Genomic DNA, 15,611 nt, shown 5'->3' with positions numbered 1-15,611 from the left:
CAGTTGGTGGCTGTTTCTCAGGAGCCTGGTGGTGCAGTTACCTCTTTTTGGAGGGAGCAGGTCATTCAGTGGATGGATAAGAGTGTGCATGTCCTTCACCAGATGCACTGCAGCCAGCTCTCCCCTGCTCTGCAGTGAGGGGAGCTGTGGTTGGACTGCTCCACCTCTGGAGATGATCCTCTAGGCCCTCCTCTGCACCCTGTCTAGTTGGGCCTGCAGCTTTTTACTGCATCCAACTAACAGCACTCCACCGTATTCCAGACCAGGCTTGACCAGTGTAGTATAGACTGTGACCAGATCTTCAGTGGGTAGGCCTTTTCTGGAGAGAACAGTCAAAAAGTGCAGGTGTTTTGAGGTCTTCCTCACTGACTGCTCCACATGTGTGTCACCACTGAGGTTAGAGTCTAGATGAAAACCAAGATACTTAGTTGTTGTTACCACTCCAAAAAACCATGTTTCTGATATGTCAAAAGCCTTTGTTCACGCAAAGCTCCTGAAACATCTGTCTGACATTGTGTCCAAGGTTACTAGCCTAGCTCCACCACCAGAAGAAGACAGAGGGTGATGGTTGCTAGCCTAGCTCCACAGCTACACCACCAGAAGAAGACATAGGGTGATGGTTACTAGCCTGGCTCCACAGCTATACCACCAGAAGAAGACAGAGGGTGATGTTTACTAGCCTGTGGCTTTCACAAGGGTGGTAGTAGTGCTGAACTTTGGTAGGTAGGCATACTGATTTGTGCACTGTTGGCATGAGTTGTTTTGTTGTTGATGAAGTTTCCTGGATTTTTCCAAGGCATGAAGTTAGAGAGATGGGCCTCCAGTCATCCATTGTACATGGGTTTGACACTTTAGCTATGGGGACACACATTGGCAATCTTCCAGGCAGCAGGAACAGTCCCCTGCCACTAGGTGGTGTTAACTGTGTGTGTGATGACAGGGGCTAGATCTTCTGCATGCTCTTTTAGTACTGTTGGATTCGGGGTAAACTTTGACGATTGAGATATTAAAGACATGATAGATCAGAAGCATAGTATATAAAGGAGTGAAAGAAACAGATTTTTACGTCAGAAGTTAATGGTCCTCTGTATAAAGACAGATGGCTTTGGAGTGTGTTGGGTGGACGGGAGGAAGTCACAGGATTGCTATAGGGGAAGCGGATGGACATCTGTGGATTAGGCAGACGAAGGAGGGGTTGAGGTCAGGAGGTCAGGTCAGGTCAGATCCCCTGAAGGGAGTAATAAGGGTTTAGTATCCTGTTACCCTCTTCCTGTGGAACCATAAGATGTAAGGATTGGAGAGAAGGAGGTGTGTCTAAAGTGGAGTATATATACTGGTAGTGGTGGAAACATGTCTTTGTTTGAATTACAGCTAGAATGACCCTTTGGGAAGAATTCAACTTGGTTAAGCATCTCTAGTGTCCGTGTGTTATTTACTCTGAAAAATAAGAACCTAACAGTACCCAGGCTGGAATGACCTCAGGCCCACACACTTTACGGGGGGCTCAGTCTGGTCAGAGCTTGCTTTATCTGGCCAATGCTGCACAGCTCAACCTGCCTTGTAGGCATGGGCATGGGGAAAATGGCAAGAGGTGTGTTGCTTGTCCATGCTTCAGCAAAAATATACATTAAAAACATTGTTGTCTTCAATTCCCTCCACCTGTATTCTCCCTCCTGATGTTTTCTGTCGTCCCAGTCCTTTGTTAATGAAGTCCCATCATTCCTTTGGGCTTCTCTTCTTTAGGTCCTGGTTTTCAGTTTTTATAGTAGTTTGTCTTTGCTTCTTTGATAAGCGTTTGCACCTGTGTTTCTGTATTTTCTCCATTTCATCGTTTTACCCCACCTGTTGAAAATCATCTGTCTTTTCCTGATGGCGGTCTTTATTCGTTCAGTCATCCAGGGCTTGGTCAGTGTTGCTGTTTTCTTATTTCTTATTGGCATGTATACATCAAGTGCAGTTAGAATGCATCTCCACCTTTGCATCAATGCTCTCAGCCTCATATTTGGCAGACCAGTCAGTGCTGGCGATACATCGTGCCAATGCCTCCTTTCGGTTCTGGGTTACCAGACATCCTTTTTCCCGCTGCACCTGGCTTCTCCCTCCTGATGTTGTGTTTGGGGAGAACAGCAGACATTTGTGATCACTGGATCTGAGAGGAGCAAGTACAGTGGGGGTGTTATAGAGATTCTTCATATTTGTAATGATCAGATCTAGGATGGCGTCCCCTCTGGTCTTGTCTTTGACCACTTGTTTCATGTCTGGATGGGAGTTTGTCAGCATCTTGATAGGCAGGTGATTAAAGTCTCCACACAGGATGAGCCCCATTTGGGGATAGGAAATCCTGATCACATGGACAGTGTTGATGAGATAATCCACAGTATTCTGCTGAAGTGTTTTCTCATAGTGGATGGTAGAGTACTCCCACTAACAGAGTTGAGACTGAGCTGGGGAGTCGTTTAGGACGGAGCTGAAGCCACATACACTCAAACTCCTCTTTGTCTAGGTCAGTTCTTCTCTTTGCCTGCATACTGTGATTCACATACATAGTCACGCCCCTTCTCATCCCCTCTGGACCTGTCATTTCTGAACAGCTGATAGTTATATATCAAAAGAGATTCATCTGAGATATTTTCGTTGTTCAAAGTTTCTGTGACACATCCAATGTCTGCTTTTACTATTTGAAGAAGCAGTTAAAATTCATCCACTTTGTTTATCAATGATCTTGAATTACAAACAAGCACATTCAGAGTCTCTGCGGCATTTCTGGACGTATTTGCGACATCACAAAATTCAGTGAAAACTCTGCATTCATGTGAGCAATTGTGTTTTTTAATATATTTTAGGTGACCTTCTATTGCCAGTATTTTCCTCCGTCTGCCCTTACCAGCTGTAGTCCCTGTCACCTGGCTTGTTGCGCTCATTATCCCGAAGCACTGAAGTTTGTGTTGGATATGCAGTGCCAGTGGAGGTGCATGTGTTTTGGAAATCCCTTAGAAAATGTGAAGAGTATTCCACAACGTTTGTACAGTCCATCATTGTCAAAGCCATGCTTGGTCCATTAAAAGAGCAGGGGAAAGTATGCAGTGTGACACAACAACAACAACAACAAACACCAACAAACATTTCAAACGTGGTAACACATGTTACTCTCGAGAGGCTGCCTGGAAGCGTCAATGACAACAACTCCGAAATCTTAAGTATAATCTGTTTGCATCAGCCAATTTATTGGCTGTCCGGTATACAGACAAGTGCAGGTATATATTTTAACAGTTTCCCTGATGTTACTACGGCGATGTTTTTAACAGTTTCCCTGATGTTACTACGGCGATGTTTTTTTAACAGTTTCCCTGATGTTACTACGGCGATGTTTTTAACAGTTTCCCTGATGTTACTACGGCGATGTTTTTAACCATCCCTTTTGCTTCTGCCGATAGTTTGTTTTCTAAACTAAAACTCCTAAAGAACTTCCTAAGAAGCATTAGGCTCTCGGTCTGATTTGAGCTTTAAAACACCTGAGGAAGCTCCACTCATTGTACTGGCACCATCATAGCCTTGCCCACTGCATTTGTTCAAAGTCCCCGATATCTCTTTACTTTACAATCAGTTCAATTCTTTGTTTTTCAAGGCCTGAGGCACTTCGATCAGTCACGTTCTTGAAGCTCAAGAAACAAATACTTAGCTTCCTAGTACATATAGAAATTTATTTATTTAAGGTTTATGAATTACTTTTTGGAGATTTACTGTCAAAATGCTTAATTAAATGTAAAAAATACATTTAAAAGGCTGATTAAAAGGCGCATGGGCCCCCATAGCTGTCTTGACAAGCTGAGGTGACGTAACCTACCAGGTGCTATGTTGTCTTGACAAGCTGAGATAATGTAACCTGCCAGGTGCTATGTTGTCTTGACAAGCTTAGGTAATGTAACCTGCCAGGTGCTATGTTGTCTTGACAAGCTGAGGTAATGTAACCTGCCAGGTGCTATGTTGTCTTGACAAGCTGAGGTAATGTAACCTGCCAGGTGCTATGTTGTCTTGACAAGCTGAGGTAATGTAACCTGCCAGGTGCTATGTTGTCTTGACAAGCTGAGGTAATGTAACCTGCCAGGTGCTATGTTGTCTTGACAAGCTGAGATAATGTAACCTGCCAGGTGCTATGTTGTCTTGACAAGCTGAGATAATGTAACCTGCCAGGTGCTATGTTGTATTGCTGCATTACTATATGTAGGCTTTATTGCACAGTGTTGAAGTAGAGGGGTGTTACATTCTTTTCGGTTCTATTTGCCTGATTTGTCACTCACTCTCTGACCAGGTCTGTTCTCTCTTCCTTTTTGTTGGTCTCAGAGACGCAGCCCGGTAAGTCGCCACCTGGTGGCTCATTTTAAAAGTGTCTGCACCCAAAGCACTTGCATGGAAATAAATGAATTATGAATATTATTGTTTGGAATGCTGTTAATTTCATTCTTTATAGACCCAAACACTCTATTTCATTTCAGTGCCTATGACATTTACTGATGGCCTCACAAAATATTGTATTTTTTCCAGTTTCTATATATACTTCCAGTTTCACTCTATTCTTTCACATTAGCAATTGTACAGGGAGACTAATCCAGGACCTATACTGTAATTATTGGTTGAAGTGTTTACATTCATGTTTTGTATGTTAGGTTACGATTCCTTTTTACTGGTATACTGAAAAGTACTTTGTTTTCGTTGCAGGGCTCAATAAAGAGACACCTGTCTTGTAAGTACATTGTTTGTGGATGTAGTGTAATGCTATTTGTAATTTGTTTTACAGTCTGTCAGTGTAAACTGCGTACATGAACAATACAGTATCTTGTCATAGTTCTACACCATCAGTTAAGTTAGTTGTTTGAGGTTGTGATCCATACTGTAGTTTCAATAGTTTGAGTTAAGAAGCACATTCAGTGGCTGTCAGTATATATAATATATTATAGTACATTATGATATACAATCTAATATCACTGGTTATTCTTTCCAGGTGAGGAGATCGCCAGACCCAGACGCTCCACCCCTACGCCAAGCCCCGCCCCCGAGACACAAAGGTCAAAACACTGCTAATGCTAACATTGCTAACAGGCTATCATATTTTCTATGTACTGTAATGCTATAATTTGTGTTGGGTCTGCTAAATGTTCTGTTTGGGGGGGAAAATAAAGCTTTTATATTCAGTTCAATTACAAAGTAAAATTACATCGCTGAAATCTTGATTATCAGAGTTGTAAAATCATATTTACATATCTTGACTTTACCATCTCTTCCAGTGAGAGAGTATCCCAGAATCGCAGAGCATCCCCAGCTTTCTTCGGGCCTCCTCATGAGACGACCTATGAGACACACAGATACGATAGTAACAGAAACGATGGTAACACTCAGGAGAATAGTATTTCTGACTGCATGTGTGTGTTGCATGGGTCTTAGCTCTGGGTTAGTACAGTCAGTGTTGTGTTGGTTGGTTGCTCCTAATCACAACAATACTATCTGTAGCTGTGGTATCATCAGTGCTTGACTGGGACTGAAATATATACCGGTGCCGGTACTGTTTAAATACCCCATAATGAAAAGGGAAAACATATTTTAAATTTATTGAAAATGAAATACATAAATATCTAATTTACATAAGTATTCAGCTTTGCACACTTGGATTGTACAATATTTGCCCATTTATTATTTTCAAAATTCTTCCAGCTCTGTTAAATTGGTTGTTGATCATTGCTAGACAACCATTTTCAAGTCTTGCCATATATTTTCAAGCAGATTTAAGTCAAAACGGTAACTCAGCCACTCAGGAACATTGTGAAAATGTTATGCAACTTCCGGCGAGGCTGTACCCACTTTAGGTTAGTTTTAACAGTGGTCAAGTAGGCTACTATGGCTATTTGATCATAATACAGGCCTTCCAGAGTGGCCTACCATCAAAAACAATGGAGAAAATGCATCCCTTAACATTTTAGCATGGGGAAATAGCTGTTCTATCATTCAGCCTACAGTAGCAGCCAATGTGTGCTTTTGGAAAGAAAACATGCAGGGCTTGACATGAACCTGTTTATCCACTTGTCCTTCAGACAAGGAGGTGACTGAAAATGTTGTTGTGTTTGATGCAAGAAACCACTTTACAAAATAGAATGATTTATTATTCTCATACCATTATTACAGAGAATCAGACAAATTATGCTACCCTCTGCCTATTGGCTACTTTAAAAAATACATGCAGTGAAGCTGCTCAACAACTACACCATACCAGTCATCCAATAGACTCCCATTCAGAGTGACACACAAAAGCATCCAGGGTCAATACCCTGCTCAAGGGCACGTTGACAGATCTCCCACCAAGCCAAAAAACATGATCCTGAACCCTCCAAGATCCCCCCCACAGTTCCCCAATAGCTGTCCCTCAACCATTCGAGACCCCTCCCACAGTCCCCCCTCCCCCACCAAGAAAAATAAATAAAATCCCCTCCCCAAGAACCCCCCAACGCACCAACAACCAAGAGAATGACCTAAAGAGAAAAAGAAAAGACAGAAGAAAACAGCAAACCCCCCAAAAACAAAGGACCTCAAGGACAACTAAAACCATAACAGCAATACCAACTGTATATGTTTGTGTGCATGTCTGGCACTATTACATGTATGTGTGTGTTCTTGTATGCATTTATTTGAATGAGAGTGTGTGTATATGCATGTGTACAAATACCTGCACGACATCAACCTCAGCCAACCCGGCATTAGCTGTAAAAACACTGCCCTCAGTGTCATTTAAACATACTTTTTATTATGTTTTATTTTGACCTTATTTTTGACTTTTATCTTTGACCATCATTCTATCTCCCGTACAGCAACTCCACTCCCTCTTGTCTCCAATTCCACATCCTAACCCTCAGCTTCCCTCAGCCCATCCCATCTCTACTGGCCACCCTCTTCAGATTTCTACAAAACATATATCTTTCAACTATGCTGTGATGTTTAACGTACAATTACAATTATCTACAATTATCGAATAGAATCCACAGATTGCGAGTTGAAGATAAATACTTTTATTCAGAGTATTAGTATATTAGTAATTGACTGACCCGGTCTCTCCAGATCTCCTAACAGTACTATTTCTAGGGTCAATTTGATCCTTTAAATTGGGCAGACAGACCAGTTCCCTACCTCCTCCCGCAGCCAGCTGCCTTCTCCATTTTTTGGGGTAATGCTGTAATCTATTGGTTGTACTCTTGGATTGAGCAGACCTTCCCGTACAATTATGATAACTCAATGAAGGACATAACTCTACCATTCTAATTTACAATATCATTTAAAAACAAAATACAATTTTCATAAATACAGGTATTTTATCAACCAGCATATTTGAGTTCAGCCATAATATTTGTTGTAATATTTGTTCTGTCTTTTCAGGGGGATGAAATTGAGATTGTAGCCAGCTCTGCAATGCTTGTTTGAAAAAGAGAGATGCTTTGAAAAAAGTGTCATTTTCAATTAATCGGAAATTAGACATGGCAATTTTTAAACAATGTCAGGGGTGTATACGGGAGGCGAAGTCAGGTGCAGGAGAGCAGAGTGTAATAAACAGGCGCACTTTAATTCCGGTCCAAAAATGACAGCACAATAACGCAAAAACACGGAACATAGCAAAAGTATAGCGCCTGACAAAATGCACATAACAATTAACAATTACACACAAAGACATGGTGGGGAACAGAGGACGAAATACATGCAGCAATTATAGAATGAAAACCAGGTGTGTAATGGAACAAGACAAAACAAATGGATGTATGAGAAATGGAGCGGCAATGGCTAGAAAGCCAGTGACGTCGATCGTCGAGCGCCGCCCGAACAAGGAGAGGAGCTGACTTTGGAGGAAGTCGTGACATTTTTGTAGTAATCTACTTGAGAACCATTTAGAGTTCAACTTTTGAATAATTGAAGCTTTTAGAGAGAGTTTAGTGCTTTTATATTTAATCATCTCAACCCACCCAATTCATATTCATTATATAGATAGGCACGCTTTATTTTGTCTGGTTTAGCATCCTAGATAAAGCTAAATATTTTTTGCTCATATGATTTGAAAAACCATAAGTAAGTGAGTAAACTGAGATATGACTAAGGAGTTAATCAGGTCAAATTTTTCCATAAATAGACAGGTATTTACCTCTCCATGGTTGCAGGATCTTGTCTATTTTTACAAGTTTTCTATTGAAATTCATTGTGGAGAGCTTATTTATATATTTTGTGATATGAATACCAAGTATGTCTACTTCACCATCAGCCCATTTGATTGGTAAACTAATGGGTAATGTAAATGTTGTATTTTTTAAAGATCCAATATGTAATATTGTACATGTAGCATAATTATTGTACACCTATTCAGAGAGTCCAGAAAATGTATCTAGATCTTTAGTGAGACATTGCAGGGATCTAACTTGCAGACTTAATATAAAACTTGAGTCATCGGCATATATGGCCACCTTTGTTTTTAAGCCTTGTATTTCTATTCCTCTAATGTTGTTATTGGATCTGATTTTAATAGCTAGCAGTTCAATGGCCATAACGAATAGATATGGTGACAGCGGACACCCCTGTTTAACTCCTCTTGACAATTCAAAGCTCTCTGAGAAGTAGCCGTTATTTACTATTTTACACCTGGGGTTGCTATACGTTATTTTTTAACCACCGAAACTGAAAAAATCCAGGCATTTATAAAGAAAATCCAGTCTTACTTTATCAAATGCCTTTTCAAAATCAGCTATAAATACCAGGCCTGGCTTCTTAGATGTTTCATGATGTTCTATTATTTCTAGTAGTTGTCGTATATTATCTACAATGTAAAAAACCTGTCTGATCAGGATGAACAATACCTGGTAAAACACTTTCAATTCTGAGTGCTATGCATTTCGCTAGTATTTTTGCATCACAACATTGAAGTGTAAAGGGCCTCCAGTTTTTTAGATGAACTGGGTCTTCATTTTTTCCGTCTGGGTCTTGTTTTAATAATAGAGAAATCAGACCTTCCTGCTGAGTACCTGACAGACTACCATTTCTATAGGAGTAGTTAAAACAATCTAACAATAGAGTTTATAGTATATCAAAAAGGCTTGATATACCTCTACCGGTATGTCATCAAGCTCTGGGGTTTTTCCAGACTGAAAGGATTGAATAGCCTCAAAAAGTTATTCCTCTGGCCTTCGCACTGATCTTTCTGTACATTTGTTAACCTTTTTGGGATAGGGGGCAGCATTTTCACTTTTGGATGAATAGCGTGCCCAGAGTGAACTGCCTCCTACTCTGTCCCAGATGCTAATATATGCATATTATTATTGGCATTGGATGGAAAACTCTCTGACGTTTCTAAAACTGTTTGAATGATGTATGTGAGTATAACAGAACTCATATGGCAGGCAAAAACCTGGAAGTGGGAAATCTGAGGTTTGTAGTTTTTCAAAGCTTGGCCTACGGAATACACAGTGTCTATGGAGTCAAGTTGCACTTCCTACGGCTTCCACTAGATGTCAACCGTCTTTAAAAACTTGTTTCAGGCTTCTGCTATAAAGGAGGGGGGAATGGGAGCTGAATGAGTCAGTGGTCTGGCAGAGTGTCTCAGGCTCGTGACGCGCGCTCCCGACAGAGTTAGCTCTCGTTCCAGTGCTTTTCTTCAGACATAGGAATTCTCCGGTTGGAACCTTATTGATTATTTATGTTAACTTCTTATGGTTAGCAGCACCCCCCCCCCAACATTCCGCTGAAAAGGCAGTGCGGGAAATTCAAAAATATTTTTTAGCAATATTTAACTTTCACACATTAACAAGTCCAATACAGCAAATTAAAGATAAACATCTTGTTAATCTACCCATCGTGTCCTATTTTTAAAATGTTTTACAGCGAAAACAATATTTGTTTTATTCCCTTGCCTGTTTGCCAATGCCACAGATGTTAGAAAATTGAGACAAGATATTGTGTGTGTCGTAAATCTGAGTAGGTTGATGTGTATGATATTGGAGGATGTGATTTAGTGAGAGTGTGTACGATGTCTGTATAAGAGTAAGATGGTTGAGTGTCTGTGTGTAACGTAGTGCTTATAGCCTTAATATTCAGGATGATAATTGTAATCCATATCGTATCACCATCATGGTTGCATCATAATTACCTTTAACATCATTGACAAACAATTGACGTATCACATGATCATGAAATAGACCTTGCATATACTATGCCCACGTCCTCTAGTATAGCTGTGGGGCTTAAAGTGTGAATTTATTACAGCCTCATTTGCAGGACATCAACAATGTACAGCAACATTTTTAGGCGTCACTGCAGAACACCCTCCAACACCCTCCACCTTCCAAGACTTGAAATTCATATACTTTTCAAGACATCAATGTAGCAGTGGAACAAACATATCACAATCATTTGATTTGATATCAGAATATACTTCCAATAAAATGTATCAATTTAAAATGTATCAATGTAGGTTACAACATTATTATAATGTATTGGCCTCCAACCTATGTGTTAATATGAAGCACATATTCAGATTAACTTCACAGTACAGAACAAGTTTGTAAAAGAAAAATATCTTCCTAACTTAGTTTTCCAAAACTTCCCACAACTCAGCCATTTCCTCTTGCATCTTCTCCCTATTTCTTGTTTTGTTCCTGGTGTCTGCGACACATCTGGGTCCTTTAGCAATCCATGACCTCACATAGGGGACAGGGTTGAATTTGGTCAGGGGTGGGCCGACAAGGTTCAGAAAGAGTAGCCCTGATATGGTGGAGGTATGCAGAGAGGCGCGGGTTGAGGTGCAAATTAGATTAATTTGAGAATGTCCCCGCTCACATTCTGCACTGTAGATGGGGATGGTGCCGAGCGCCATCAACAGCTCTTTAAGTCCGTCTGGAATGTCCCTTCATCATTACCATCAGTGTCCCTGTACTGCCTGTAGGTGCGTATAACCTTATGTGGACTGTCAATGCCAAACCGCTGCCAGAGAGATTCTATTCTACACCTTCAGCTCCTCTATGAATTGGCTGTTTCCTGTATTGTCCACCACCCGTCCTCCTTGACAGAACATTCTAGCCTCCATGTTCCTCGCCAAGCTCTCGAAAAACTCCCTCTGATTAAGGACTCTGTCGCTTGGTCTTCTATGATTCAGTTTGACACCTTGGAAAGAGTTTACGGACAATTCCAGCAGATAAATTCTCCAGTTCCACAAGATCAATAAACATGTTTGCTGGTACATCCATATCTGCCAGCTGAAGTCTGACGTCTGAATGCAGTCTGAATTTTGCTTGACAAGCCAGGGGTTATAAGTTTGCTTGGTCTTAAACTGAGCCTCCGTCCAAATTGAACTGGGCACTTCGTCGGTGGATGCTCTGTCCCCCTGCTCCCTGACCTCCTCTCCCGCCAAGTCTGACTCGCTAGTAGGCCTACTAGCTAGTGGAGGTCCCGGTTGTGATGCTGAACTGGCGGGATAAGCAGCGCTGCTAGCTAAGACAACGCCATCAGGAGCAGTTTGCTCCTCACTCCTCTCACCCGGCACTGACAGTTCTTTGGCTTGTTTTGGGTTCGATTCATCATATTTTTAACTATTTTTGGACATGAAAAACTTTATCAATGTTGATTCCCTTTTCTTATTAATTTCTGATTTGGCTATCCCTCAGTTTACCTAGGGACCTCTTCACTAGCTGACCACCACTGCCAAGACCTGTTTCAAGATCAGTTACTTACCCCGCCAGCCTGCCCCATAACCTATATGTACAAATAAGAGAGCAGGTCTGAAATCAGTGTGGAAGGATTAGAATGATTGCACAGAAGGATCACCGTGCATTTACATGAAGGTTTTTCTGGGAGGCAGGAGAAATACCCAGGAGTCAACTTGATTTAACTCTGGTTGGTGACCACTGCCCTAGAAAGATGAGGGAAGTTCAATCTCGTGCTTCTCTCTGTGGGCTGATATTTCTGTGAGACCAATGCTGGAGACGAGAAGCAAGTACAGGGAGGGGGAATAAAACAACATTACGACAATAATGCTGACACAGGGAACAAAACTGAGGAACAGACAGATATAGAGGGGGCAATCAACAATGTGAAGGAGTCCAATGAGCACAGATGCGCGTAATGATGGTGACAGGTGTGCGTAATGAAGGGCAGCCTGGCCCCCTCGAGCGCCAGAGAGGGGAAGCGGGAGCATGCGTAACATGGGGAGCTACTGCGCTTGCACGCAGCTTGGAGGGAACATTGGTACTCAGTAATATGTTGTATTGAATTTTCCGCGATCATAACACTTTGTATTCAGGACAAAAAGTGAATTGCTTTGCCTCATCAGTTTTCTCCTATCACAGACATTAAACGATGTAACTGTTAAAGTCTCCATTGGCCTCATGGTGAAATCCCTGAGCGGTTTCTTTCCTCCTTTTTTTTACCAGGATAGGTGACCTTCTTTGCGTGGCATTGGAAAACTTCCCTGGTCTTTGTGGTTTAATCTGTTTGAAATTCATAAAAAAATCATGATAATCACTATTATTGCCCACAGAGTGAGTCCATCCAACTTATTATGTTACTTGTTTAACACATTTTTTGTTTGTCCTGAACATGCCATAACAAAGGGGTTGAATACTTATTGACTCAAGACATTTCAGATTTACATTTCTTAATGAATTTGTAAAAAATTTGAAAAACATTATTATTCCACTTCAACATGATGGGGTATTGTGTGCAGTGACAAAAACAATCTCAATTTAATCCATTATAATTTCAGGATGTATCACAACAAAATGTGGAAAAAGTCAAGGGGTGTGATTACTTTCTGAAGGCATTATACTTAGATGCAAAAACTCCACTATACTTTTGAGCTATTCTATAAGAGATGAAGAACTCAAGCAGTGAAGACCTCAGTACACATATATTAATATATGATACAGTATAATATGATGATATACTGTATATAATCTAATATCACTGGTTGTTCTTTCCAGGTGAGGAGATCGCCAGACCCAGACGCTCCACCCCTACACCAAGACCCGCCCCCGAGACACAAAGGTCAGAGTTCAAAACTGTGCCAACGCTGACACAGCAAACAGGATACCATATTTGCTATGTACTGTATTGATAGAATTTGTGTTGGGTCTGATAAATGTTTTGTTTGGGAAAACAATTCAGCTATTAAATTCAATTAAGTAACAAAATACAAATACATCGCTGAAATCTTGAAAATCAGAGTTTTAAAATCACATTTACATACCATCTCTTCCAGTGAGAGAGTATCCCAGAATCGCAGAGCATCCCCAGCTTTCTTCGGGCCTCCTCATGAGACGACCTATGAGACACACAGATACGATAGTAACAGAAATGATGGTAACTGTCACAAGAATAGTTTTTCTGACTGGATGTGTGTCTTTCTGTTTTTACATAATGGTATCTAAATGTGTGTCAATAGTTTGTTACGTTTGTGCATCATATCCCACTGAGGTGTGATTAACCATGTTTATATCCTTTGTCTATCATAGTAGTCTGTATAGAGGCTGATGCATGGTGTGACTCCAGACCAGACTGTGACTCCCCTTTGACCAGAAACTTTCCCACAGGAGGTAAGCCCCCACTATATCATTTATATCAGTCATGATTGTGCTATTATATGACATTTGCTAACACAACGGTGGGCCTCATTTAAATCAGCTTGTTGTCCGCATATGACCCACAGGCCGCCAGTTTGAGACCAATGTTATAGTCAATAGTGTGTTACTAAGTGTTAAAGGGGCAATCAGCAGTTTATACATCCATTTTTGGACTTATAAATGATTGATATGTACCCATTGATTATTGAAGAATATAACTTAGAAATGCATCATGAGCTGTAGTTCAACTGTCTAACCACATCAGAACCCCAAAATATAAGCTTGTTTTACTCCAATGTTTGTAAACAAAGTAAATGTGAACAAACACTGTATAGACTCAACACACTTAAAACTGCACTTCTGATATCATGGATGGCCAGTCCTTGCATTTCATAGCTGTCTTTGAATTTGAGAGGGGTTACATTTCTCCAGCCTTCGACTGAAACAATGGTGTGTAGTACGCGTTGTTATTGTTTCAACTGCTGACTGCTGCTTTAAGTAAGTCTATAGACTGACCTAGTGTCGTTTGACCCAAGTCAAATCAAATCAAATCAAATTGTATTTGTCACATGCGCCGAATACAACAGGTGTAGACTTTACCGTGAAGTGCTCACTTACAAACCCTTAACCAACAATGAAATAGAGTTAAGAAAATATTTACTAAATAAACAAACAAAAAAACGAAAAGTAACACGGTACAGAGTCAATGTGCGGGGTTACAGGTTAGTCGAGGTTCATTTGTAAAGTGACTATGAATAGGTAATAAACCGTTAGTAGCAGCAGTGTATAAACAAAGGGGGGGTTCAATGTAAATAGTCCAGGTGGCCATTTTATTAATTGTTCAGCAGTCTTATGGCTTGGGGGTAGAAGCTGATAATTAAGGAGCCTTTTGGTCCTAGACTTGGCACCCCTGTACCGCTTGCCGTGCGGTAGCAGGGAGAACAGTCTATGACTAGGGTGGCTGGAGTCTTTGACAATTTTTTGGGCCTCCCTCTGACACTACCTAGTATATAGGTCCTGGATGGCAGGAAGCTTGGCCCCAGTGATATACTGGGCCGTACGCACTACCCTCTGTAGCGCCTAACGGTCAGATGCCGAGCAGTTGCCATACCAGGCGGTGATGCAACCGGTCAGGATGCTCTTAAGGGTGCAGCTATAGATCTTTTTGAGGATCTGGGGACCCATGGCAAATCTTTCAGTCTCCTGAGGGGGAAAAGGTGTTGTCTTGCCCTCTTCACAACTGTCTTGGTGTGTTTGGACCATGATAGTTTGTTGGTGATGTGGACACCAAGGATCTTGAAACGCTCGACCAGCTCCACTTAAGCCCCATCGATGTTAATGGGGGCCTGTACGGCCCTCCTTTTCCTATAGTCTACGATCAGCACCTTTGTCTTGCTCACATTGAGGGAACGGTTGTTGTCCTGGCACCACACGGCCAGGTCTCTGACCTCCTCCCTATAGACTGTCTCATCGTTGTCGGTGATCTGGCCTAGCACTGTTGTGTCGTCAGCAAACTTAATAATGGTTTTGGAGTTGTGGGTGAATAGGGAGTACAGGAGGTGACTAGGCACACACCCCTGAGGGACCCCAGTGTTGAGGATCAGCGTGACAGATGAGTTGTTGCCAGGATCCAGTTGCAGAGGGTGGTGTTTAGTCCCAGGGTCCTTAGCTTAGTGATGTGGGCACTATGATGTTGAACACTGAGCTGTAGTCAATGAACAGCATTCTCACATAGGTGTTCCTTTTGTCCAAGTGGGAAAGGGCAGTGTGAAGTGCGATTTAGATTGCGTCATCTGTGGATCTGTTGGGGCGGTATACATGCATGCTTCAATGTTGCTTGCCTCAAAGTAATTATAAAAGGCATTTAGCTCGTCTGCTAGGCTCGCGTCACTGGGCAGCTCGCGGATGGGTTTCCCTTTGTAGTCTGTAATATTTTTTAAGCTTTGCTACATCTGACAAGCGTCAGAGCCGATGTAGTAGGAT

The 15,611-nt window shown here is 41.4% G+C and overlaps 1 protein-coding gene across 1 annotated transcript in view; it reads left to right on the top strand.

Moving 5' to 3' along the window:
* LOC112226392 (SH3-containing GRB2-like protein 3-interacting protein 1) overlaps positions 1-15,611 on the top strand; it is a 66,837-nt gene that overhangs the window by 30,773 nt on the left and 20,453 nt on the right. The window contains 7 exon segments of the mRNA XM_042307812.1: positions 4,342-4,353; positions 4,717-4,741; positions 5,000-5,063; positions 5,283-5,383; positions 12,990-13,053; positions 13,268-13,368; positions 13,521-13,601. Coding sequence (XP_042163746.1) covers positions 4,342-4,353; positions 4,717-4,741; positions 5,000-5,063; positions 5,283-5,383; positions 12,990-13,053; positions 13,268-13,368; positions 13,521-13,601 — 448 coding nt within the window.

Source organism: Oncorhynchus tshawytscha, linkage group LG28, assembly GCF_018296145.1.
Source record: "Oncorhynchus tshawytscha isolate Ot180627B linkage group LG28, Otsh_v2.0, whole genome shotgun sequence".
Lineage (NCBI taxonomy): Eukaryota > Metazoa > Chordata > Actinopteri > Salmoniformes > Salmonidae > Oncorhynchus > Oncorhynchus tshawytscha.
This window is presented reverse-complemented; position numbering and strand designations above follow the sequence as displayed.